The 27,598-nt window shown below is 28.7% G+C and overlaps 7 protein-coding genes across 7 annotated transcripts; 4 read left to right on the top strand and 3 right to left on the bottom strand.

Annotated features, from left to right (window-relative positions):
- Positions 1-1,359: 1,359 nt before the first annotated feature.
- Positions 1,360-2,568, bottom strand: Phum_PHUM291280 (1-acyl-sn-glycerol-3-phosphate acyltransferase alpha, putative; the record flags this gene model as incomplete). Its single annotated transcript, XM_002426992.1, has 5 exons — positions 1,360-1,550; positions 1,616-1,793; positions 1,883-2,064; positions 2,147-2,277; positions 2,360-2,568. The coding sequence occupies 5 exons, from the start codon at positions 2,566-2,568 to the stop codon at positions 1,360-1,362; spliced, it is 891 nt and encodes a 296-aa protein (XP_002427037.1).
- Positions 2,569-5,326: 2,758 nt separating this feature from the next.
- Positions 5,327-6,554, top strand: Phum_PHUM291270 (uncharacterized protein; the record flags this gene model as incomplete). The annotated part of the gene is made up of 2 exons (XM_002426991.1): positions 5,327-6,072; positions 6,143-6,554. 2 exons carry the CDS (start codon positions 5,327-5,329, stop codon positions 6,552-6,554), a joined length of 1,158 nt encoding a protein of 385 aa, XP_002427036.1.
- Positions 6,555-8,416: 1,862 nt separating this feature from the next.
- Phum_PHUM291260 (Microtubule-associated serine/threonine-protein kinase, putative) lies at positions 8,417-13,306 on the top strand (the record flags this gene model as incomplete). The annotated part of the gene is made up of 2 exons (XM_002426990.1): positions 8,417-9,393; positions 9,427-13,306. The coding sequence occupies 2 exons, from the start codon at positions 8,417-8,419 to the stop codon at positions 13,304-13,306; spliced, it is 4,857 nt and encodes a 1,618-aa protein (XP_002427035.1).
- Positions 13,307-16,551: 3,245 nt separating this feature from the next.
- Phum_PHUM291250 (uncharacterized protein) lies at positions 16,552-17,552 on the top strand (the record flags this gene model as incomplete). The annotated part of the gene is made up of 5 exons (XM_002426989.1): positions 16,552-16,559; positions 16,924-17,070; positions 17,151-17,256; positions 17,323-17,415; positions 17,493-17,552. 5 exons carry the CDS (start codon positions 16,552-16,554, stop codon positions 17,550-17,552), a joined length of 414 nt encoding a protein of 137 aa, XP_002427034.1.
- A 351-nt stretch (positions 17,553-17,903) lies between these two features.
- On the bottom strand, positions 17,904-19,888 carry Phum_PHUM291240 (AP-3 complex subunit mu-1, putative; the record flags this gene model as incomplete). The annotated part of the gene is made up of 6 exons (XM_002426988.1): positions 17,904-18,089; positions 18,165-18,617; positions 18,701-18,860; positions 18,943-19,141; positions 19,258-19,442; positions 19,854-19,888. 6 exons carry the CDS (start codon positions 19,886-19,888, stop codon positions 17,904-17,906), a joined length of 1,218 nt encoding a protein of 405 aa, XP_002427033.1.
- Positions 19,889-20,120: 232 nt separating this feature from the next.
- On the top strand, positions 20,121-23,059 carry Phum_PHUM291230 (krueppel c2h2-type zinc finger protein, putative; the record flags this gene model as incomplete). The annotated part of the gene is made up of 3 exons (XM_002426987.1): positions 20,121-20,291; positions 20,743-22,126; positions 22,209-23,059. The coding sequence occupies 3 exons, from the start codon at positions 20,121-20,123 to the stop codon at positions 23,057-23,059; spliced, it is 2,406 nt and encodes an 801-aa protein (XP_002427032.1).
- Positions 23,060-25,508: 2,449 nt separating this feature from the next.
- On the bottom strand, positions 25,509-26,749 carry Phum_PHUM291220 (chitin binding peritrophin-A, putative; the record flags this gene model as incomplete). Its single annotated transcript, XM_002426986.1, has 4 exons — positions 25,509-25,696; positions 25,898-26,092; positions 26,177-26,434; positions 26,722-26,749. 4 exons carry the CDS (start codon positions 26,747-26,749, stop codon positions 25,509-25,511), a joined length of 669 nt encoding a protein of 222 aa, XP_002427031.1.
- Between the last annotated feature and the right edge of the window lie 849 nt (positions 26,750-27,598).

The raw sequence follows: 27,598 nt of genomic DNA, 5'->3' as shown, positions 1-27,598 counted from the left end.
TTACAAATAATTGATTTGAAAACAAATAAATATCAATTGATAACACGTACGCACACGCACGCACGCACACACACACACGCATAGTTAAACACCTTTGAGCTTTAATTATATAGAGAGTCATGAGTCAAATATTGATAACTTTAAATTATGTTTTTTTTTTTTTTTCTTTTTGTTAATGATGAACAATTCTAAACAAAATTTTATAAAACGTTACTGATAATAATAATGGTAATAATGATAATAATAAAAAATAATAATAATGACATTTAATAAAAAAATCCATCCCAACAGGGGAAAAGAAAAAAAAAAAAAAAATAATGGGTACGTGAGTATGAAAAAAATCGATCAAAACAATGTATAAAAAAATTAAATTTAAAAAAAAAATTACGTATTGATAATAATACTAATAATAATGATGATTTAATTGCGAAATAATAATAATTGTCGATTGTTTAAAAAATTTTTAATATTTTTTTTGAATATTATATATAAGTCACGTAATTTATTTAATCGATCGATAATGACGAGCAAAGAGATTAATTAATTAATTAATTAATATAATATTAATTATAATTACTAATATTAATTAATTAATTAATTAACGCGAGAAATTTTAATTTAAGCAAGATATATATATAAATATATATATATATTTGAATATATACGTGTAATTATAAATAATTTTCTTTTCAAAAAAAAGATAAAAAAAAGGGGGGGGGGAAAATCTCATCGCCCCCCGCGCCCTTACGTTTCTCTCTCTCTCTTTTTACCTGTTTAAAAAAGGCTGACAAGCTCAAAAAAAAAAAAAAAAAAAAAAAAAAAAAAAACGTGTCAACGAATCGGCACGCACGCACACGCACACGCACACACGCACAAAATTACAATTAATGCGTTTTACATAAAAAAATTCTAAAATTAAAAAAAAAAAAAAAAATTTTTTTACATTAAACGAGTATAAATAATTTTCTTTGGTTTTTAGTATTATTACTATTATTATTATTATTATTATGTATATACTGAAATATCGTACGTCGTCAAACGCATACTATTATTATTAATATTATTATCATTTGTTTTTCTCTTTGGCAATAATAATAATAATTAATATTATTTTGTAAACGACTAGAATAGAAATTTTTTAACGGACTAGACAGGGAGGGAGGGAGAGAGGGGGAGGGGAAATAAAAAATAAAATGATGCATTTTAAGCACGCGAATACTGTAAAAAAAAAAAAAAAAAAAAACTAAAAGAAAACCTTTTCATACTCTTTGACCCCTTGACCCCTGACCCTCCCATTCTCCCACCCCTTCCCTCCCATGTTTTTTTTTTTTTTTTTTTTTTACCCTTTTCCATTTTGTTTTATTCCGTCCTCATCTTTTGCATTGATGAACGCATTTTATGATTTTCCGGTAGGGAACAAACAACTTCGTCGAATAATTCTTCGAAAGCTTTCGTCATGGCGTTTCTCGCTTTTTCCATTAGATCCCCGATGTCTTTTTCCGTGAGATCCGTCGTCGATATTGGGGGTAATGCTTTCACTATGACTTTTCCTTTAATTCGAATTTAAATATTATTATTATCATCATGATGAAGACACTCGTTTGAGGGTACTTACCCGTTTTAAAATATTTATCATCGGAATCAATGAAATAATAAGGGGAGAAAACAACGGGTAAAATGGGTATCTGACATAAAATGGCTAATTTAAAAGCTCCTTTTTTAAATGGTAACAAAGTTTTCGTTTTATTGACTTTTATATTTCTCGTACCTTCGGGAAAAAAAAACAATTTGGTCTGAAACAGAAAAGTTGTGTGGAAAAAATGATTATTTCAATCGAGAATGTTTCTTTTTTTTTTTATACACCATCAATTATTTATCTCACCTCATCTTCTTTTGTTAATTTAGCCGATTCTTTTAATATGTCGTAAGATTTCGAAGCGTTATTACGATCTATGAAAACAACACCGGCAAGCCAAGCGCACAATCCAAAAGGCCAAAAATAAAATAATTCTTTTTTTGCTATAGCCGTTACTTTTCCCATGATTCTCCAAAATTGAAACATTCCTATGTAACAAAATTGATGGAGAAAATTTCTTTCGATTTGTTTTTTTTATTGATATCGAATGAAAACAAATTAATATAATACCTAACAAATCCAATGAAGATTGATGGTTTGCAATGACAATGGCACCATCTTTAATTATATGTTCCATACCTCTCAATTCCCATTTGATTCCAAAAAGTTTGCCAATGTTTTTAAGAGCATCAGCTGCGTACCTGTAAAAAATTTTTGTTTTTTTAATGAATGAATGAAACGATTTAATCGAATTTTACAATATAAAAAGTGGCGACAACTCACCAACAATTTTTAACATTTTTCGCATTGAAACAAAAAACAAAACTAAAACCTATTGCAGATAATGATACTAGAAAATAATAAAAGAAAAATTTCCCATGATAAGTAACAGCTTGCCTTCCTCCATCGTATAAAAAAGGAAGGATCAATATAAAAACAATCAATGCATAAAATCCATAATTCCATAATTGCGATAAATCTAAAAAAGCCATGTTTATCTGAAAACAATTGTAAAATTTTTTTTTTTTTTTTTAAAACAAATTGCAGCAATTAATAATAATGTAAAATAATATTACCTTTTAAAATTTATATTAAAAAAAAAAGTTAATTTAAATACATAATCCTAAAAAAAATAGAAACTGTGTATGATGACAATGGAATTAATATCACTACTAAATAAATAAAACAAAACTCGATAAAATGATTAAAAAGAAAAAAAAAACCAATCAATTCCTCTTCACTAATAAAAATGGCATTTACCAATACACTAATACAAATAATAATAATAAATAATCTGTTTACATTGAAAGTAATATATTTATGTATATAAATAATAAAGATAAATCTTTTCATCGATTAAAATTAATTTCTATCAAAGTTACGATAAAACGATTATTTAAATTATTCGATTTAAACTATTCAGTTGGAAAAAAAATATATATTTATGTTATATATATATTCAATCAATCTTTAAAATTTATAAAAAAATATATTAATTAATTTTAATGAATGATTTAAATTAAATAAAAATGTATTAAACATTAAAAACCGATTTTCGACTTAATTTTTTTACTTATAATTTTCTCATGTTTCGACAATCGTTTGGATTTGTTTTTCATATTAAAAGAGAACTAAATATATATATATATTTAATTACTCCTAGTTTTTGTAATGAATTTATATTATTACATAAAAAAAAAAAAAATTAAAAACAAATAGAAAAATATTTTTAACACTCTTTAATCTCTAACAAATCTACATTGACAATTAAATAAATAATAATAATAATAATAATCTTTCATGTGACATATTATTATGAATATTTCAAACTTTTAATCATAAAAATTTCACAATTCGGCGTTAATTTTTATAATTATTCAATATTCATTTTGAATTGAGATAATGGTTTCATTTACTTGTATGCAAAATAAGAGTTAAAATTTTAAGAATCCTATTGAAATTATTATTATTAATATGTATTGATGAACTGAAAAGACTTTAATTGAATATTTTTTCTATATAGAATTACAATATAAAATCGCACCGTTTTCGTTAAAATTTTTTTAATTTTCTAATAGTTTAATAATAATAATAATATTGTATTATTTTTACATTAAAAATTTTGAGAGTTTAATTATCACAATTAAAATGACTAGAATGATTTTTAATTAAAAAATACTGATGAAAAATAATATTAATTTATTGTTTACATATTCGATAAAGAAAAAAACGAAAACAAATAAAAAAAAAAGTGTCAGCAGATAAATTAGCCGTACCATAGACGTAAATCAAAGGGCGGGAATGTGCAACACAGGATGAATTGAATATCGTGAGTGATTTTTTTAAAAAACCTATTTATATATATTTTTTACATAGTTAATGTATTAGAAATAATCGTTTTAAATAAAAAAAATAAATTTAAATATAATTTTCGATTAATAAATTTTGTTTCGAAAAAAAAATCAAAATCAAATATTAATTTACGAAAAGATTATACGTTCGTGTATATTGATTGTGCAGTTATTGGTTGACCTGCTGTTCTTTTTATTGACAAATATGGAAATGTAAAAAAATTTTTTGTATCGAACGTAGGAGTCGAAATTTTTTTTTTGTAAAAATTTCACACGAAATATTTTTCGGAATAAAAATTATATTTAAAAAAATTAACGGTAAGCTCACGTTTTAAATTTTTTTTATATAAAAAATTATTTTTAATTCCTCATTTAGGAACGTGAGTAGTACGAAGTCTGTGGGAAGAGATTTCAAGCAGGTGTGGATTTACTTTGTTCTCTTTTTTTTTTTTTAATATTGTGAGTTAGAAATCTTTTTTAAAATGATTATCACATAAAAACATTTTTTTTTATTTAAATTATTGAGTGATGTTTAAAAAAAAAATTTTTTCTCTCTCTCTCTCTCTTCTTATAAATCATTTCGTGTTGTGACTAATCATAAGCACATTACCTTCCACAGGGATCGTTAACAACTCATTGCCTTATTTTTTTTTTTTCAACTTCAAAAATAATTTTCTTATTTAAATTATGTATTTGCAGTTTAAATTATTTTTCCATAATAATAAGAAAACGTTATATTGTTACCATTTAAAATAATGAGACATAAGAGTTTTTATTATGACTGGTTGCAACTTGGTTTGATTTAAATAAAAAATAGTAAGGTTTTTATATATATATATATTATTTAAATCTATTATCTAACTTATTGTTATTACAATCATCATCATTATTATTTTGTTTAGTTGTCATGAATTTTCATTATTTTTTAATTATTGAATTTATGAGTGAAATTTGTATTTTCATACATGAAATGTATGTTCATTATTGTTTGGTATTTTAAATGATTAATTGGCCATTTTGATGTTACTGATTTTTTTTTTTAGCAAAATGTAAATCGATGGAGTTTTTTTTTTTTTCTCTTAGTCAAAAGTTTTTTTAATGAGTTTTTTTTTAATTTAAAAAGTTATATTTATTTCACCAAGAAGTAGGTTGTGTGTGTGAGTCATTATAACAACATGCCCTGGGCAATTCATATCACATTGAGTAAAACATTTTATTTTATTTCGATTTGTACTTAAAGTAGAATAGAATAGAAGGTAATAATAATAATTAACTAATATTATTAACTTATTTAATTAAATGTTTTGCGAGGAATTTTTTTAAAATTATTTTTTGATTTTCAGGCTATAAATTTTTAATTGTTTTTTTTTATTTTTTTTATTTTACTTTTTTTTCCAGAATGGCTTATTTACACTTTTGGTTTCGTTGTAATTGTGTGTGGTTAAGCGTTAAATTTACTAATTTGACTTCACATTCTATGTTGTTGATTCAAAGGAGGGAAATTTTCTTATTAGTAAATGGAGAAAAATTAAAATCAAAATTTCTTTTGGTTCCCAATGAAAAAACAACAAATATTTGCCAAAGAAATGTAACAATAATATCGAAATCAAAACCTTGCGAAAATAAATTTAAATTTGATTCGAATACAATAAGTCAGCTGTCTGTGAGTAACGAGATACAGTTTTTCAGAGATGTTAGAAATAATTACACAGAAGCAAAATATTCTGATGATGAAGAACCCTATGGACCACCACTTGCTATTTTACTCCCTTGGAAAACCTTAAGCGAAACCCTTTTATCAAAATTAATTGAAATCTATGGTGAAAAAGGTTTTGACGTTGTTTGCGTTTGTTTAAAACCAGAACAATATTTGTATCCGTGCGTTTCCGGAAGTGCCATGAATGTCGTTTCCGATTTACTAAATTATTTAAACGATTGTCATAGAAATAGACCTTACGTTATTCACGGATTTTCCATTGGCGTGTACATGTACGGTGAAATGTTGGCACAATTTTCCGATCAGTTTGACACGCACAGGTGCATAATGAATAACATAAGGGGATGCTTGTGGGATAGTCCCGTCGACATATTTGCCGTTAAATCTTGCATTGGAAAATATTTTTATCCGCAAAATTGGTTTCAAAGGTTTGATCCTTAATAAATACCACGTGACCATCGAATTCTATGATAATTTTACCCTTTTTTTTTTTTTTAGATTGAAATGCAACAGGGCCGTAAAAAGTCATTTTAATAAACATTATCACGATTCTGTGACTTATTGGGTTCGATCAAAAAATAATTTTTGTAATCCCGTCGTGAAAGTTCCCAACGTTTTTTTCATTTCTTGCAACGACATGCTAAGCAATCCCTCCTCCCTTCAAGACGTTCAAAAAAGTTTAGAATGTAACGGAGTGAAAATATTTCAAAAAGCCTGGTGGGATAGCACTCACACGGGTCATTTTGAAAAATATTGTTACGAATACACGTACGGAATGTTTTTGTTTTTTAATTTGGCCAATTTGTTTCCGGATTCTTGTGGAAAATATCGGAGTTGTGGAAAAAATAGAATTCAATCCATGACCAACGTTTTATTAAGTAAAACGTCGAGAAACAATTTTCCGCAATGAATAAGAAAAAAAAAAAAAAAGAGAAAAATTAATTTTAATAATGACAATAATAATGATAATAAATTTTTTGTTTTGAAAAATGAATTGTTATGTAAATCGCTCGTATAGAAAAAAAAAAAAATTAACGACATTCGTTGGTGCTTATTTTTCATTTCTCACAGTCGTGCCATAAATTAAATAATATCTATCTAGTCATTCAATCAATCAATCAATCATTCATTCATGTAATATTAAAGTTTGTTTTTTTGTTTGTAAATAAACAACAACAACAACCACGACCACCACCGCGTTAAATTTTATAAAAAAAAAAAAAAAAATGTCAATTGCCAATAAATTACTACGGTTCATTTTGTCTTTTGATTTTTTTTTTTTTAAATCGGAGCCAAAACGCGCGCTTTTTATTATTATTATTATTATTATTATTATTATTATTTGTTTTGCTTGTGATTTACACAACACGTGTAATATCGTGTGACGTTTAAAAATAATAAATATATTTTTGTAAAAGGGGGAAAAACAAAACTAAAAAAAAAAAAAAAAAATGACATGAAATTAAGTGAAATAATAATTTCGTTTAATTATTATTATTATTATTAATATTATTATTATTATTATTATCATTTATATACATTTAAACGTGTTTTTTTTTTTTTTTTAAATTGCGTCACAGAGTTTTAAAACATTTGACAAATTGTTAAATAATTTTTTCGAATGTTTTTCTTTTTAGAAAGTTTTTTTATTTTTCATTGAATTTATTTATTATTATTATTATTATTATCATAAGTCGTTACGGCGGGTTGTTAAGTCCGTGAAATTTTCTTTTGGTTATTAATAAGGAGATAAATATTGTTGAAGCGTGGATGAAATCAAGGCGGAAAAAGGAAACGCGAAGGCTTTGATGGAAAAAGTCAAAGGAAAATAAAGAAAATTTTATTCGAAAAAGTTTTTTTTTCTTTTCGTCTTCTTCTTATTCTTCTTTTTCTTTTTCGATGAAAAATTTCATTTTAATTAAATAATATCGTCGAATCGAAAAGGTACTGTTATACGTTTGTTTGTTTCTTCCCCTCCTCCCCCTCCCGAAAGATTCATTCTGTGAATGAATGAAGGAATGAATTGACGTTGGTGGTAAATACTGTTGGTAATATATATACATCAAATTTAAAATTGATTGGAATGAGTTTATTAAGTTTTTATTATTATTATTATTATTATTGTTGTTAATTGAAGTAAGTAATTTCATAAAAATTTATTTTTAGTTTTTGTTACGGTTTTAAAAAAATGGTGGAAAGTTAGGTTGTGGTCGTTATATATCCAAAGAAAAATGGAGCGTTGGAAATTTTTTTTTTTTTTGCAATAACATTTCGTATTGAAATTTTTATTAATTATTTATTTATTTACTTATTTATTTATTTATTTATTTATCCAGGTTATCAAAGCGTGAATTCAACATTTGCAATAATTTTTTTTATTTTTTGTTTGGGCGTAATGTAAAGAAAAAAAAACGTTATATAATTTTTTTTTTTTTGTTTTTCCCCTTCACAGATTTGTATTATTATTATTATAATGCAAAATTTATTATTATTATTTTTTTTTTATTTTTCAGTGAAGATTCAAAATGCATTTATCAAATCTGGTTTATTCAGTGCATGAAAGGAGTTGTTGTTGTTGTTTCGCGGAGGTGTGCACGAGTGTATCGAATCGTCATCAATTGATCAAAGCGCTTTCGTGCTTTGATATTTAATTTTAATTAAATAAAAAAAAAAAAAAAAAAGAATTCATCGTGAGAATTGGAAAATCGAATTGAAATTTGACGATTGGAAAATGTGGACTTGTATAAATAAAAACTGTAAGATATAGTACTGATGGATACGGGTCGTAGTCGACCTAGTCGTGCGAGATGTCGGTCTGTCTCTCAGACAGCCCGAGTTCTTGTTTTCGACGAGCCAAGTGGAGCGGATGAGAGCATGTCAAGCAGGAGATTTTCCGATTCGGAAGAACCAAAGCCAGTTCAGCATATGGAAGTACCAAATTTTGTTAAAATGCGGTCAACACTGGGTCAATCAGCTCCGTCCCTTTCGGCAAACGTCAAAGAAGGTGCTATATCGCGAAAAACTAGTCTCATAGCTCATAGGAAAAGTTTGGTTTCGGCAACGTCGCCCACGTTACCTCGGTGTCATTCCCCCATTCCGGCTAGTCCGCTAGAAAGCCCTCGCATGTCGCCGAGCATGGGTCATTTTTCGTTTGTTTCGTTGAAAAGAGGAGATGGGAGGAGGTGGTCGGTGGCTTCGTTGCCTTCTTCCGGCTACGGAACGACTCCCGGTAGCTCCGACGTTTCATCGCAATGTTCAAGTCAGGAAAGACTCCATCAGCTTCCGAGCGTGCCAACGGTGGATGAATTACAAATGCTGTCGCAGCATTTTTCGTCAAACGATCACGGGGAAGAGGAGGGTCGACGCTCTCCCAGGTTCAGGCCCAGATCGAGGAGTTTAAGTAGTCCTAGTCGTTTGCCGGTTTTCGATAACGACATCGTTCTCATGAACACTCTGTACAAGGAGAGATTTCCGAAAGCCACGCAACAAATGGAAGAGAAATTGAAAAGTTTCATTATTGAAAACACTTCCGAAGCACACTGTGATATTTTTGATAACGTTTCGCAAGATTCGGTACCCATTATAAGATTCGTTCATCACCAAATAATTGAAATGGCGAGAGATTGTTTGCAAAAGTCACAAGAAAAATTAATAACTAGTCTGTACTTTTACGAAATGACTGAAAATTTAGAAATTCTTTTAACCGAAACTAAAGAGAAATCCCCTCAAGCCGCGTCGAAAATCACTGGGTTGATAAAGAAAATATTATTGATAATATCGAGGCCGGCTCGATTGTTGGAATGTTTGGAATTCAATCCCGAAGAGTTTTATCGCATATTGGAAAAGGTCGAAGGTCATGCTAAGTCAAATCAGGGAATCAAAGACGATTTGCCCCAGTACATTGTCGGCAAGTTGGGTTTAAATAGAGATCCGATCGCGGAATTTCAAGAAGATTTGGATTTGTTGGAAAATTTCTCGAAGGAAAACAATCAATCAGTGCAATACAACAACGCTCCGGTTACGCAATCGGAAGAAATGAAAAAAATAACCGTGAAACCTCCCGCGGAAGATGATTTCGAGATAATCAAACTTATTTCGAACGGAGCTTACGGAGCCGTTTATTTGGTGCGATTAAAAGAAACGCGTCAAAGATTTGCAATGAAAAAAATAAATAAAAATAATTTGATGTTGAGAAATCAAGTTGAGCAAGTTTTCGCCGAGAGGGATATCATGAGTTTCACCGATAATCCTTTCGTCGTGAGCATGATATGTAGCATTGAAACAAAAAGACATTTATGCCTCGTCATGGAATACGTTGAAGGCGGCGATTGCGCAAACCTGTTAAAAAGTATCGGTCCTCTACCTTCGGACATGGCGAGATTTTATTTTGCTGAAACGGTTCTTGCGGTTGAATATTTACACAGTTACGGAATCGTTCACAGAGATTTAAAACCGGATAATTTACTGATAACAGCTTTGGGCCACATAAAATTAACCGATTTTGGCTTAAGTAAAATGGGTTTAATGTCGTTGGCCACAAATATTTACGAAGGATACATTGATAAAGAAACAAAACAATTTTCCGATAAACAAGTCATTGGCACTCCGGAATACATTGCTCCGGAAGTGATTTTGCGTCAGGGCTACGGAAAACCCGTCGACTGGTGGTCGATGGGTATAATTTTATACGAGTTTTTGGTCGGGTGCGTTCCATTTTTCGGGGAAACCCCCGAAGAATTGTTCGCGCACACAATTTACGACGATATCGAATGGCCGGACGAAAGTGATTGGCCTGTTCAATCGGAAGCGAAAAGCTTAATAACATTACTCTTGCAACAAAATCCGAGAGACAGGTTGGGTACGGGTGGAGCGCAAGAGGTGAAAGAACATCAGTATTTTTCCACGATTGATTGGAATTCGTTATTGCGTCAAAAAGCCGAATTCGTACCGCAATTGGATCACGAGGAAGATACGAGTTATTTCGATTCTAGAACCGATCGATACAATCACGATATGGGAGAAGATACGGACGACACGGACGAATCTCCATTGTTCGGATCGTTCGCATCCTACTCTCCGCAATATAGAAAAGCCCAAGGTCGACTAAATCTCAATGACGAAATCGAAGGTTGCCTTTCTAAAAAGGGAAAAGGAAAAGTTTTGGTTGGAACCGACGACTTGGATAATCAAATGTCAAATCTTGTTGTAACACCAGAAGTGGAAACAATTAAAGAAATGTATGACGCAAAAACCATAAGTGAAAGTAAACCGACCGCTTTGCCGAGCACGCCTGAATCGTCGCAAACTGAAAGTGATGACGTATCACCTCAAGTTCAAAGAAAGAGAAGATTGCACAGTCGTGAAAGTTTGCCCAGGTTTTCCATTTCGGTCGAAGAAGAAAGAGCCAAGCATGAATTTTCTAAATCTTCTGGAATTCCTAACCGTGAACTTTTGCCCGTGGAAGAAAAATTTGGGTCGTTAAATGTCACTCCGAGAGTTCCAGGGTTAAATTTATCATTATTATCGAAAAATCGTCCCCGAGGAGTGATAAAGAGCGCATCTGCTTCTGGATTGTCACTTATGATACCAACGGATTACGTCGTCGATGATTTACCCCCACAGTCAATGCAATCTCCTGGGGGTTCGAGCAGCTGCAGTTCTCGTGACACGTCTCCTTGCCGCGAGTTTTTACCATTAATATCATCGTTAAAGAAACCAATCATCATTCGACGCGGTCCCAAAGGTTTCGGATTCACAGTTCACACGATTCGAGTGTACTACGGTGATACCGATTTTTACACGATGCATCATTTAATTATGGCCGTGGACGAAGAATCTCCCGCTTATTCTGCCGGTTTACGACCCGGAGATTTAATAACTCATATAAATGGAGAATCCGTGCAAGGGTTATATCACACACAAGTATTACAGTTACTTCTTTCCGGTGGAGAGCACGTCACGATTAGATCTACTCCATTGGAAAACACTTCTATAAAAACAGGTGGCAGAAAAAGAGAACCAATGCAGAGTAAATTGGCCAAGCGTAGTCTACTTAAACAGAGAAGGCAAAAAAGAGAACAAAACGATAAAAAAAAGAAAAATTCGCTGTTCAGAAAAATAAGCAGCAAGCATGCTAACGTTGAAAAACAGCAGAAAACCTCATTAAGTTCTCCCACCATGGTGACTCCGAGTCGGAGCTTTCAATCTTTTCCCAGAGCGCTTTCTCAAGAATTACCAACAGTATCAGCTAAAACTGCATCCTCTCAGTCAACCCCTCGTCTTTCATTTTCCCCGATTGACAGTAGTTTGTCGACGACGAGCTCGTCCGGAAGTTCGTCTATAAGTAGTCCGGGAAGCACGGTGGGAAATTCTGCCGCAGCAGCTCAATATCAAAGACCGTCTACACTCCACGGCCTGAAACATAAATTACACACAACACCGAAAACGATCCATTCCTCAAATCGTCGAAAATCAGTCGGCCACATACCTCTCAGTCCATTAGCGAGAACTCCTTCTCCGTCTCCGATACCGGCCTCTCCGACCAGATCACCCAGTCCGTTAGCATTCCCAGTTGGACATCAACCCGGAAGTTCTAACACGACTCAGTCTTACTCCCCTGGCTCATCTCTCACGCCAGTGTCTAGCAACAAAAAAAGTTTCAACAGACCTAAAAGTGCCGAGCCTGGTTCTCCATTATTGCGAAGAGCTCTGTCACCCGATCGCCTTCATCCGAGGAGTGCAGAAGGAAAAACCAAATCCGTACCATCCACTATATCCCCTTTGTGCAATATGGATTTAAAAGTCAACATGACCATAGCTCCGAGAGTGACGATAACATCTCAACATTCTACGATCGTTGTCAAAGAACCGAGTATCACGTACCCTCGTTCCGTGTCGGGAAAACACGAAACCATACCTGAATCCAACACTCATAAAATTGAAACGAACGATTTGATCCGGAGCATGTCGGGAGAAATGGGAATTTCCGGTCACGACAAGACAAATTCTCCAAATTATAAAATTTTACCGCTCGACGAGAAAATCCGCGGGGAAAACTGTCGACTGAGTTTGTCTTCTCTCGGATCGACCTCGTCTCAAAATTCTGAACGAGAGAGAACGAGTCAACCGTTGCCGAGAATAGCAGAAGAAAAGGATTCTCCGACCGGAGCCAAGGAAGGTTTCATATCGGATTTGCTCAAGAGGAGAAAATCGGAAGCGGAGGAAAAGAAATCGAAGCAAGACGTCGTCGTCGAATCCGTGCAATATTTCGAAGCCACGTGTCAAGTCAAACATTACGAGATGAAAAGATGCGGGGTCATTTTTCCGGCGACGAATCAAGTGGCGACGATATCGTCGCAATACGCAGAAAAATTCGAACAGGGGGCGGAAAAGTGTAAGAAATCAACGGACGGTGACGACAAAGGGAAACATAAGATTTCAACGGATGCATCGGCGGAAACCGTCAAATCGTGTCCGAGACCGGAAGATGAACCTTCGTCCGGAGAAAAAGACTCCAAGACGTTCTGTCAGACAAAATGCGAGAGCGCCGCCGCCGCCCACGCCGCCACCGCCGGCAAAAAGAAATGCAGCGGTAAAAATGAAAATTTCGGTAAGAACAAAAGCGGTAAAGAAAAAAAAAATAATAACAATCAAAAAGAATGAATTTTCGTGTGTGTGTGCGTGTGTGTATTTCCGCCGTTTCATAACCGGAAACAGAAAGAAAGAGAGAGAGAGATAGAGAGAAAAATAATAATAATAATCGAAACACCAAAAAACAATCGCCATTTTTTTTTTCTTTTTTCACGTCGTGCTTTTCCGCGGTTAAAATTTATAGGAAAAAAAAAAAAAACATAAAAAACATAAAAAAACATAAAATTAGAAAAAACCTAAAAAAAAATTTTGTCCAAACATTTTATCATTATTATCGTTATCATTATCATTAGTATTATTATTATTATTATTGTAATATTGTAATTAAAACGTTTAAGAAATGCAAGGAAAAAAAATTAATAATAATAATAATAATAATAATAATTAGTAGATAAACAAATGGAAAGATACGTAGTAGATATTTTTTATCTATACACACTTATATATATATATATATATATATATAAATGCATAATAATACGGATATAAATATAACGATTAATTAATTATAAAAAATTAGTGTCCTCGTATTCTTTATTATTATTATTATTATTATTATTACTACTACTACTACTACTACTACTACTACAATTATCGTTATCATTATTATCGTTATCATCATCATCATTGTCGTTGTCATCGTCAAGTGTGATTAAGGTTGTAAAATGAAAAGGTAAAAGAATCGAACAAATTTTTTTGTTTTGTAATTAATTAATTTATTAATGAGATGTTGTTATTATTATTATTATTATCATAATTATCATCATCATCATTATTATCATTACTAAAAGGGAGCAGGGAGAATGGGTTGGTGGGTGTAAACAAATACGATTTGGAAAAATGCGTAAAATTCTTGTTTTGTTTTCTCCACACTATGTATTTTATATATTTACTCATTGTTGTTATTGTACGTAATTGCTACCACCACCACCACCACTACTACTACTACTACCCTTACCACCACATTCGTCATTTGTGTAATTATTATTATTATTATTATTATTATTTTTTGTAATTAAAACAATTGTATCGTGCGTGTGTGTGAGAAAAAACAAAACGATTTGCCGTTTCTCTCGCGATTCATTAATTAATTACACAAAGTAAATTAAAAATAAATAAAATATGACGTAACAAATAAATAAATAAATAAATAAATAATAATAATAATAACATTTTGTTGTCATAATAATTCATGAATGATATTAAAAAGTAAAAAATTTACGTAAAGTTCCTTTTGACGACGATTATCATCATCATCATCATTATTATTACTATTATTGCATTAACGTAATTGTATTTATTTATTTATTATTATTTCGATTTATTAATTGATCCACTCATACGTTTGTTTATTTATTTATTTATTTATGTATCCCATTAATTAATTAATTAATTAATAATAAATCGAAATTGACGACGTCTATTTATTTATTTTTTTTTTTCTATTTTCGAATTTTATACGCTTATTAAATACATTTTTTTAAAAGTATTAATGATGATAATAATGATGATGATGATGATGATGATAATAATAATGATGATGATGATGATGATGATGATAATAATAATGATGATGATGATGATGATGATGATGATTATAGCGGCTTGTTAGAACCGTTTAAATAAATTAATAAAAAAAAAGAAAAAAAAAGGTTCCTTTTTATAAATTGATATTATACGCATCCATCGAATGATTTATTCACATGTATATATTATGAATGAATGAATGAATGAATGAATGACTGAATGAATATTTGTTCGACGCGTTAGTAATGTTAATAATAATAATAATAATAATAATTTACGTAAAATTTAAAAAAAAATTCTCATAACGTATTTTTTTGTTTTTTTTTTCTATTCTCCTCCACTTATTAAAATTTAAAAAAAAAAAAAAATTAATTAATAATAATAATAATAATAATAATAATGATTAATTGATTTCAAGTGTTTGGTGTATAAATGTAAATTGTATAATCATCATCATCATCATCATCGGGGTTATATTATATGTATACTTATTTATTTATTTATGTATTTATGTTGTTTATATGTATATATATATATAAATATATTATTTGTATATCTTATTAATAATAATAATAATAATCATTTTATGTGAGTAACGTTGTATGTGTGTGTGGGCGTGCGTGCGCGCGCGTATTACATGATTAATTAATCGTTTATTAATAATAATAATAATAATAATAATAATAATTTTTTTTTTCGATGTTTCTTATTTCAAATTTTGATAAATTATTTGACTTGTACAGACTGTGATAATTATTATTAATAAATAACAAAAAAAAAAAAAAGAAATTATTTTTAATTAATATTATTATTATTACGACATTCGTTTTTCTTTTATAATTGTTAATATTATCATTATTATTACTATCACTATTATTATTATTATCGAGAAAAAGAAAAACTTTTTTTGTTTTTTAAATTCCTTTTCTTTTACATTTATATAATTTCCCATTGCGATCGTCCGGCAGGTTTTTTTATTAATAATAATAATAATAATAATAAGAGGAACAACAGCATAAAGTAATAATGATAATGATAATGATAATTAAATACACGAATAAAAAAAAATTAATTAATTATTTATTTATTACCGTTTAAAATATTGATTTATTGATTAAAACCTTCCCCCCTCCAAAAGAACAAGAAGATGCGTTGAAACAAAGTGATGATGATAATGATAATGATAATGATAATGATGATGATGATGATGATTTTTGTCACATGTATATAAATAACAATAAAAAGTTTTGAAAAGTTATTATTATTATTATTATTAATTGCATTCGTTATTTGGTAATCATCATGTATATTTATTTATAATTACGAACGTCATATGTGAGAATATTATTTATAAATTATTATTATTATTATTATTATTATTAATATTAATATTAAATAATTTTTTAAAAGCTTCTTTTTTGCGTTTTTATTGCGATTTTGTTTTTTTTTTTTTTTTTAATATATTTTTATTCAGTTGATAAAGTTTAAAAAAAAATTTGAAAACGTTCCCGTCCTTTTTAAGGGACTTCTTTTTAATTACGAAAAAAAAAATTAATTAAATATAAATTGATATATATATATATATACATATATACAAGTTTTATTGTTTGTGTATAAATTTTTGGTACCCCTCTTCCCAGTCCCCCCCCCAAATATACCTTTTTTTACGGGATTTACCGTTAAATAAATGATTAACGCGCCTATGGAAATAAAATGTAAGTATTTAGCTTATGGACAGGTAAGTTATTATTTTTGTTATGATTTATTTTCTACTAATTTGTTTTATTACGTCTGTCAATTTGGGATTTTTTTTTCTTTTTAAATTTTATTCAAAATGTTTTCGAACGATGGACATATCATAAAAACTAAAACGAAAAGAAAAAAAAGTTTATATCAAGAAAATTTAAATTTTATTTTTGCCGCGCAATATGGCGTCGATTCACAACCGAAAATTTTTTCGTCATTTTGTTTTTATCAACGTTATTAAATTTTTATGTTTTATTGTTTTAATACGTTTTTGTTAAAGTAAGAGAGTGCCAAATGTTTGAAAATGAATTTATTTTTTGTTTAGAATTGAAAAAATAAAATTTGTTTTTTTTTAGACTGGCTAGACCGTCACTTTTTGTTATTCCATTGCTGTTGACCGTTTTTAAAAGAACAGCAATGTCTAATTTTACTTACACAAATGGATTACATTCTGTTGCTTTTGTTACAGTTCCGAGTAATGATGTTGCTAAAAAATTAGCACAGTAAGTTATGTGTGGAATTAAAATTTAAATAAATAATCCCTTTTTTCTTGTTGATATTCATGAAATGATTTATTTTTTAGTGGGATTGTGAGTAATAAATTAGCTGCTTGTGTTAATATTGTTCCTCAAATAACTTCAATTTACGAATGGAAAGGTGATATACAAGAAGATTCAGAATTATTACTCGTAAGTTTTGTTTTGTCTTTAAATATAATATTTAGTAATTTATTATATAATAAAAATTATTTACAGATGATAAAAACCAAAACAAATTTAGTCGATAAATTAACTGATTTCGTTAGGAAAAATCATCCATATGAAGTTTGCGAAGTTATAAGCACTCCTGTAAGTTGTTAAATATTTTTTATAATTAATGTAAAATTTTCATTCATTTTTCATCGACAAAATAATTTTATTTTTAGATTGCTAAAGGAAATGAACCTTATCTGAAATGGATCAATGATGTTTTGCCTGAAAACTAACATTGAACATTTTTCAGACAGAAATGAATAAAAGTAATATTTTACATCTGACCAATGGGTTCAGGTAATTAAGAAATTTATTTTATTATTCAATAAGTAAATTAGAATATTTTAAATTTCCCTAATGATAAGTAAAAATCATTACTTTAGCTATGCTCAGTACTTTCATATATATAAGTCAAACTTTTTTTTTTTTTATCGAGAAGATTTCAGTTAAAAAAATTTCAATATTTATTAGCTTTGAGGTAGAAATAAAAATCTTAAATAATAATAATAACAAATGAAATTATTTAATATTTTATATATTTATATATAATTTTTTTTTAATTTGAAAATTTGTTCGTTAATTTATCACATTCTAATTTGAAATTTTCCAGCTTTTGTTATGTATTTAACTCCTTTAAACGGTTTATATCTTTCTTGATGCATGTCTAATCTATTGACTTTTAATCCAGAAACTGCCAATTGATTGATTGTGAATTGCACATTAATTGTAGGCTTTGAATTTATGGCTCCTGAATTTGATTGAGTGCTTATCTGTCAAAATGTTAATAATTATTTTATCAAAATTATTATTAATTTTTAAAATCATAAAAAAATTAAGATATTTACAGATCCTCTTATGTTGGGAAGTTTTGTAACTTCGATTCTTCCAACTTCCCATAGTAATATTTTAGTTACTGGATCAAATGAATATTTTCCCTGAGTTGTAACTAAGCTACAGTTTAAAACTGATTTCGGCATTGGTATTTCAATTATGACATTTTCAACAGTTCTTCCTATTGTTTGTTTCGGTCCTACTGTTACATCTAATTTTCCATTGTTTCCCTCTCGAAAAGAAATTGAATGCCTTACATAAATTGGAATGGCTACTATGCTCTGAGAACCTATATGGTAGGACATGAGCCTGAAATTTCCATCTGGAGGAATGAATGATAAAACTCTTTCTGATTCCCATCTTTTAAATCTAACACACGGATGAAAGCTCACATCGTCGAAAAGTCTCGGATTCATAAATGATAGAGTTAAGTCGGGCATACCGCTAAGTTTTATACAACAACCAATCTAAATAGAAAAAAAAAATGAAAAATTTAAAACATTTAAAAAATTCAAATTTAAAAAAAAAAAAACCTTTTTCTGTCACTTACATAACCCTGAATTTCTGCAAAAACAGCGACACCAGTTTTATCAATGATTGCATCGACTTCTTCGACAACATCAAAATAAGCTTCATTATTCGTGTATTTTACTCCAGTTCTTCTCCATGGAATATTTGAAAGTTGTCCACTTGGTAATGTGTCGCTCACACTGAAAAATTAAAAATTATTTTCATTTTATTATTGTAATTATTTACCTGTTAATAAAAACTTATTCCTTCATAAGTACTCACTTTGACTTTCCGGTAACGGTATTGGCGATAGTTCTTAAAATATTTGGAGGTTTTATCAATTCTTTCAATATGTTTGATTCTGTAGCTAATGGAAAACCATTGTCAAGCATTTCATCTAACAATTCATAAACCACAACATAATGTTCTTTAATTATTGATTCTGTACAATCATTAAAATAATCTTCAAATGTATCAACAACTCTATGCAAAAATTCAATAACAAATAATGGAGGGACTAAAATAAAAAAGGAATTTCAAATTAAAACTTTTAAAACATTAATTAAACAAATAGGAAATGATTGAAATATGTATTACCTTCTGACATACATGCTGCAACAAGAAATATTCCACATCTATAAATCCTGATTAAGTAATGATGTGGAGTTGCTATAACTGGAGGAATATCTTCTGGACTGCTTACCTTTCTTTGCTCGTCGAAAAAATAATCGCATACTGATCTCGATATGACACTCTTCCAATGTTTTTCCATAAAAACATCTCTGTAATATTATTAATAGTAATTTTATCTATTAAATTATTTATTTCATTCAATAGTAAAATTTTGGTTAGATAGATCAAAGTGCAAATGTATGCAAATAAAAAATTTACCAAGTTTTTATTTATTTATTTTTAATCATATAAAAAATTTTTAAATTTGTTTTTTTTAAATTTAAGTCATTAAAAAAAATTTTTTTTTATTAATCAAACATGGAAAAATACTTTAATTTATTTAAATCCAAGTGTTTGTTGGTTACTTATAACTGACTAAAACTTTATCAGTAGTAAAGTAAAAAAAAATAGAATTAAATTACATAACGTAAATTAAGGGGAATGGCGTTTTAAATTAAACAAAAATAAGTAATAATTATTAATGATATTTTGTTATAAATAAAAGTTTTTTAAAACCTTACCCAGATAAATTAATTATAAACAAACTGTGTATCATATCTGACAGGTAAATTTTAAAGAGTACTCCACGCAAACAACATTGCGGCAAACATTTTTTTTTTTTTTTTTTTTTTTTTACATAGGTTGGTAGTATTATATCGTCTGCATGTATCGATTAAAATAGGATGTAAACAATTTGAATAGGAAATTTTATTCACGTTAGAAAAAAATGTACCGTACAGTGATATTATAATTAGTTTAGAATTAAAAATCAAATAATATATTTCAAAATGCAAGTATCTAATGAAGAAATGGAAAATAAATCGGATGCCGGTTTTAATTCGACAAAAATTTGTAGATTTTGTTTGTCATCAGCAGGTGTCATGTCCCCGATTTTCGAACAGGGAGAATTAAATTCTCTCCCGCTGTCATCCAAGATAATGGCTTTTATATCCATTCAGGTTAGTAAGTGGAAATGACAAATTATTTTAATTTTTTTTAAATTACCAATCGAGTTTTATACATGATACGTTAATAAAAATTAATTAAAAGTTTTGTGATCAGGGTGTGAGGGCCCCTCCTCCTTAAATCCTGGTGCCCCCGGCGCAGCTCCCGGATTATTTGAGTTAAATCAATATTAAATTTTTTTTTTTTTTTTAACTAAGCCCAAATAAATTTAATTAACCATCTAACAGTTTTAAAAAAAAATGAAAAATTTTAATAAATAAATTAAAAATTATCTGAAAAAAAAAGTTTGAAAGTACATTTCTAATGAATGTATGCAGTTAAAAACTTTTTTGATGCATTTCATATGTTTAAAAATTATTTATTGTATTTTAATTTTACAAAATATTGTCAGCCATAATTATTTTAAAATGCTATTAAAAATTTGATAAAAATTTTTAATTTTAGGTTTATGTTAACGATGGATTACCATCGTTAATATGTCACAGGTGTTTGTATCAAGTTGAAAAATCATATGATTTTAAAACACAATGTGAAGCATCTGATGCCATGTTAAGAAAGTATTTTTCAGCATTTCAATCATCACATTCCCCAAAAGGAACATCAACAGCGACAACAGGAGACAATGAAACTGTCGATAATTTTGTACCATCATTTGATTCGTTTAATTTAAATCAATTTCAAAAAGCTTTAATAAATAATTCATCGTTTTCCGATTCGCCGTTCAAAAGAAAAAGAGGCCGTCCGAGAAAAGAAGAAAATATGATGTTTTACAATCCATCATCATCCCTTTATCCTCATTTGGACGTGACAAACGGATTCGGAAAATATCCGGATGACGAAATTAAAATTGTCGACGGAATCGAATCCCTTGTCACGGTCGTCGATCCACGATCGGAAATATTAACGAATTCCGATGACGAAAACAAAATGGAAAACGATAACGAATGCGTGGATAATAGTGATAAAAACGAAACGAAAAATCATAATAGTGATACGTTGTTAGATTCTTTAGAAATAGCCAAAGCAAAAGCAAAGAAATACATGGGAGTTGTTATAGGTGTCGATGAAAACGGAATGAGAACTAGAAGGCATTTGTGTAAGGGATGCGGAAAAACTTTCGGACATTGTTCCGATTTGAGAAAACACGTATTAGTTCACACGGGTGAAAGGCCTTTCCATTGCAGAATATGCACGAAAACATTTTCGAGGAGTACAAATCTTAACAAACACATGAAAGTACACACGGGTCAAAAGCCTTATTTTTGCACGGATTGTCCTAAATCCTTTGCCACGAAGGGTGATTTGCAAAGGCATTTAATTATACATTCCGGTCTCAAACCTTTCGTTTGCCATATTTGTAGTCAGTGTTTTTCGCGTAAGGATAAATTGACGAGACATTTAAAATTACACGAAAATGGGGGGTTAAGTAAATTAAATTTTAAATGCGGTGCGTGTTTAACGGTTTTTCATTCGAAATTGGATCTCAATCAGCACACGAAATTAGTTCACAAAGAGCGAGAAGAAGAAAATAGAAAGGAGAATGACGACGGCGAATGCGATGGCGATGGCGATGGCGACGACGACGGTGTCGACGTCGACAACGTCGACCCGTGCAAAACAAACAATCCAAATCAATCCGAATCGAATTACGGTGATGTAGAAAAAGTAGTCGAAGAAAATGACGTTTGTAACGACGACGACGACGACGACGATGAAAAGGAAAAAAAAGACAAAAATGATTTCATGTTGGAAAATGATGGAGGAAGTCCGGAAGTTGAATCCATGGTCATTAACATAGATCCATTTCCGGTCGATTCGGATTTAAACGGTTTGCAAATTATTTATTTTTTGCGTTTGAAATGATTTAAAAAAAAAAAAGGAAAAATTTATTTGTTTTTATTTGTTTTCAGATGCCATGAACGATTGGGAAAAAGAAAAAGACAAAAACGATTTCAAAACCGATGATTCGTTAGATGGTAACAATTTAGATGAAAATAAAACGAATTACGTCGGGGGGAGGGCGGGAAATGAAAAAAAACAAAGTTTCCAGTGCAAAACATGTTATAAGAAATTTAACGAACTCGCTTATTTAAGATCACACATGGTAACACATTCCACGGTGAAACCTCACAAGTGCACAATGTGCGAAAAATCATTTACCAGACGACGAGAATTGTTACGTCACGAAAACGTTCACACGGGTTTCAAACCGTTCAAGTGTAAAACTTGCGGAAAAGCTTTTTCGAGAAAGGACAAACTCGTGAGACACGAGAAAATACACAACGGTGTGAAAAAATTTTATTGCACGTTTTGTCCGACATTGAGTTTCGTCAAAATAGAAGATTTGATTCTTCATCACCGTTCAGTGCATTCAGAAATGGAAGTTCCCTACGTGTTGCCCCCACCGCCGCCACCGTCGTCGTCGTCCTCGTCGTCGGCGGCATCATCGACGAACAATGTCAAATACCAGTGCGAAATATGTCTTTTGTGTTATGGAAACATGAAAACGTATCAGGATCATTTGAAAAGTCACAACAAGGACAAAGGCAACGACGACGACAACGGAAACGGAAACGGAAACGTCGTTAATTCTAGTCAAGATTCGAAAATGCTTAACGGAGCCGATTGCGAAAGCGATTGCGGATATTCCGACGAAGAGAAATTTGTCGCCAATTCGTCATTGGAACAATTAAATTCAAATCCAGCCATAACTATAACGTCTGTGTCGTCGTCAAAATCTTCGGCATCGTCATCTTGGTAAACAAAATGGCGGAACGAAAATGTTAAGTTCAATTCGTTCGAATTGAATATTCTTTAAAAAAAAAAATGTAAAGTGCTCAAAAAAATTTTTTTAATGGCGGTTGAAAATCGTTTTTATATCATTCGAAACGAAAAAAATGGTGGAAAATGGTGCGGTGCTCAAAAAGTCATCAAATTTCTTTTTTTTTTAATTAATTAATTGTTTATTTAATTTATTTATTTATGTATTTGTTAATGTTTTCGAAAAAAAAAATATGTTTGTTTGTCATTTCGTTGTTTAGTTCCTATTATTATTATTATTATTTTCAATTTGTGTTGTTTTTTTTTCTCTCTCTCTCTCTCTCTCTCTTCGAGAGATTTCGATTCGATAAATCGAACGAATATGAACGATTTATTTTTTTTTCTGTAAAATAAAAGAAAATAAAAATTTTTTTTTTTTCAATTTTTTTTTCTGTATTCTTGTTGAAAATGAAAAAAAATTTATTTTATTATTATTATTATTATTTATTATAGTACAAAGTTCAAATTATTATTTATTACTATAAATTGTTGTTGGAAATATTAGAAAAAAAAAATAATAATATTTATTTATTTATTTATTATTTATTATTTATTTTGTTGGATTTAATTTATTAATTTAAAAATTGTTTAAATTATTACTTAATTTAATTATTATTATCAATATCATTATTAATTTTGTTTTAAGTTCGTCGTTACGCATAAAACCTATTAATTAATAATAATAATAATAATTATTATTATTAATAATATGTTTGTAATGGTTGTTATCACACACGAAATCAAATGGTAGATGTCGTCGTTTCATCAACGGTTAATTAATATTGTGATAAACAAAAAAATCATCATCTCAAATAAATACGTAAAATTAATTATCATTATTTTTTTTTATACTTATTATAATAATTATTATTATTATTATTATTTTGTCATAATGATCATCGTAAAAATATGCCAAATAAATAAATAAACAAACAAACATTCTCGTCAGTATTTAATTAAATTTAAGTATTATTAATGTTATTTTTGTATTCCGAAAGAATTTCAGTATTATTATTATTATTTTTTGTTAAATAATTGCGTAGAAAAATAAATAAGAAAAATTAAAATTGTTTTATTATTATTATTATTATTATTATTATTATTATTATTATTATTATTATTATTATTATTATTATTATTATTATTATTATTATTATTATTATTATTTAATAAAAAATAAAAATAAAATTTTTTTTTATACTTTCGGGCAATAATAATTTGTATTATTATTATTATTATCAATTTTATACCGATCGATACGAAGTTGTAAATTTATACGTATGCATTCAAATAATAATAATAATAGTGATATTAATATATGTGTATATTATGTAAATTAATTAATAATATACTTATGTAAAAAAAAAAAAAATTTATGTATGTACGTATAAATAATTTTTTCATATTAGTTATAAATTTTGAAGAAAAAAAAATTCAATTCCAACTGAATTATTATCATTATCATTATCATTATTATTATTATTATTATTATTATTATTATTATTACACGTTAATAAAAATTGAAAATAATTTATCATTATTATTATCATTATTAAATTTTAAAAAGAAAAGAAAAAAAAAGAGAAAAATTAACTTACGTACTGTGTTATTAAAATCAGGTTGATAAAATTAATTAATTAATTAAATAATCGTTAGGAAATGATAATAATAATAATAATAATGATTTTTTTTGTATTGTTTTCTAGTCGATGTAATAAAAGAAAAAATTTTTTTTGTTATTTATTTATTTAAATTGTGGTTGTGAGTTACTAATTAATTTATTTTTTTCAAAAAAAAAAAAAGGAAAAAATTTATTATTTATTCGAAATTATTTTAATTTTATTATCATTATTATTATCATTATTATTAATAATTGAAGAAAAAAATAAGTAAATAAATAAATAAATAAATTTTCTTCCGATTATGACGTATTTTTATTTTTTAAAAAAGATTTTCCGTAAAAAACGAGAAGTGAAAAATAAAAATGGAGTCGATGAAAATTCAATTTGACCGGAAATGAACGAATAAATGTCTGAAAAAAATTTTATTTATTCGATTTGATTTTTTTTTTTTTTTTTACAACATTATTTTATATGTATGTTTAATATAGAAAACAACCAAACAAACAAACAAACGAAAATAAAAATCGACTTCTTTTATTTTTTTAATTGTCTCAAAGGAAATTTGTTTTCTTGTACGTTAACGTTTTGTTGTGCGGCACTGGAAAAGAAAAACAAAACGATTATAATCATCATCATCATCATCACCACTACCATCACCACCACCATCATCATCATCACCACTACCACCACCACCACCATCATCACCATTACCGTCATCATCATCATCGTAATGATTACTTTTCGGAATTTAAATACTTAATAAAAAACTCACCATGATGGTAATTGTTCAAGGTCAACACAATCCGACACTTCTTCGCTAAAACCGGTACCTTCCGGACAAGCCTGAAGCCTGGGCCTACCGTTAAGGCAAACAAAATATTTAGTGCAATCATATTGATTACTATAAGATTTATAATCGTCTCCATAATTTGCTGGACAAGAAAATCCGAGATAACCTGTAAGAGAGAATTCAAAAAATTCAAAATGAACGGCAGCTCATTCATTCATTCATTCATTGATTGTTTTGTTTGTTTTACGACAAAGCGTAGGAAGAAGTATTGTATTGTATTAATCATCACGTTTTCTATTTGACTACGTGTCCATTTTTTCATTGTTACACACGCACACGCACACACACACAAACAAAAGAAAAATACCTTCTGCATCGCATGAAGCAACCTGATCGGGCCAATCACAATGAAGGGTCAATTCATTGAATGCCAAACCCAAGGGACATTCAAACCTGTAACCTCTTCCGGCAACGCAATTGATAAAATTACCACAATTTTTAGAATCTCCCAATCTATAATATCCATAACTTCTCGGACATTCCGGCGTGCTTAGCGGAGGTTCTGGAAAATTCAAAAAACGGAAAATCAACAGAAAAAATCTCACTTCCGGTGGTATTTTCCACCTCGTAATTTTTTTTCACTTACGTAAATTAGATCTTCCTTCGCAATTAACTTCGACCGGATATTGACAGGGATAAGCTAAATAACTATTTTGTGGATTGAAAAGGAGTCCATCGGGACAAAGTTTTTCTTCTGCTACCCCGTCAACGCATTCGAAATAAGCATCGCATTGACTCGGATGCGGGTATCGGCCATTTTTTTCCGGACAACTCCCTGTCGGTGCTCGATATTGTTCTTGTCCCGTTGGAAATCTATTATTATTATTATCGAATTGCGCAAAACCTAAACAAAAAAAAAGAGAAAATATACGTAAAGTTCAACAAGCAGACGACGCCAAATAAAAAAAAAAATTGGAAAATTTGATTACAATCGAAACATGAGGGGCGTGTTTTTAACACCGATTGTGTCATACCAAAAAAATGTTTTTTTTTTTTTTTTTGCAAAATTCGTGTCGTTATCACGAACGATTTTTATTTAATATTATCAATTGCCCTTTTATCATTATTATTATTATCATTATTATTATTATCATTATTATTATTTGTTACATAAATAAAAATTAACATAACTTTTTTTTAAGTCTTCGGATTGTTGCATAACAACAAACGAGAAATTTTTTTTTTTTTTTAATGTATTTACTCAACTTTTATTTTTTATTCCACCACCTGAAAAAATTTAAAAAGTTGTCGACATACGGAAAAAATATCATCATCATCATCATCATCATATCATTATCATCATTATTATCAATATTGTTTCATCTATTATTTAAAATTAAAAAAAAAAAAAAAGGCGTTATTGAAATTTTTTTAGTTTGCAATTTACGTAATTTATGACGATGACGGTTTTTTGTTATTTTATGTGTTTCCCCCTTCCCCCTTCCCGGAGAAATTTTTTTTTTTTAAATAATAATGATGATGATGATAATTGTCTACTTGTCCAGCCAGAATCGAAATAATAATTATCGTAATGTCGGTGGTTGGAAAATTTTTTTTTTTTTTTGTTTCACATTTTTATAAAATTGTTTGTCTTTATCCGAAATTTATCCGCGGAAAATCAAAATGGAAAAATTTTTCTCCATATTACGACAGACTTTAACACAATAATAATAATAATAATAATAAAAAGATTATGAGCTGGATAAAAAAAAGTCAACGCTGGAGAAAAAAAATTTTCCAAAAAATTTAACGAGAAATTATTTAAAAAAAAAAAAATTTATTTCCCATTCTTATTTATTCCCTTATTATTATTATTATTACTCGAGTTTTTTTTTAAATTTTGTTAAAAAAAATTGTTTAAACAATTAATAATAATAATAATAATTTTTATTAAAAAAAAAAATAAATAACCGTTAAAAATCCTTATAAAAGTTTTTTCTCCACTCGCTCCCTTTTTTTACAAAAAAATTATTATAACTTACCGGATTTGAAATAAAAAATTAATAAA

The sequence above is a fragment of the Pediculus humanus genome, genomic scaffold (assembly GCF_000006295.1).
Source record: "Pediculus humanus corporis 1103172107673 genomic scaffold, whole genome shotgun sequence".
Classification (NCBI taxonomy): domain Eukaryota; kingdom Metazoa; phylum Arthropoda; class Insecta; order Psocodea; family Pediculidae; genus Pediculus; species Pediculus humanus.
Note: the sequence above shows the minus strand (reverse complement) of the source record. Positions and strands in the feature narration are given on the sequence as shown.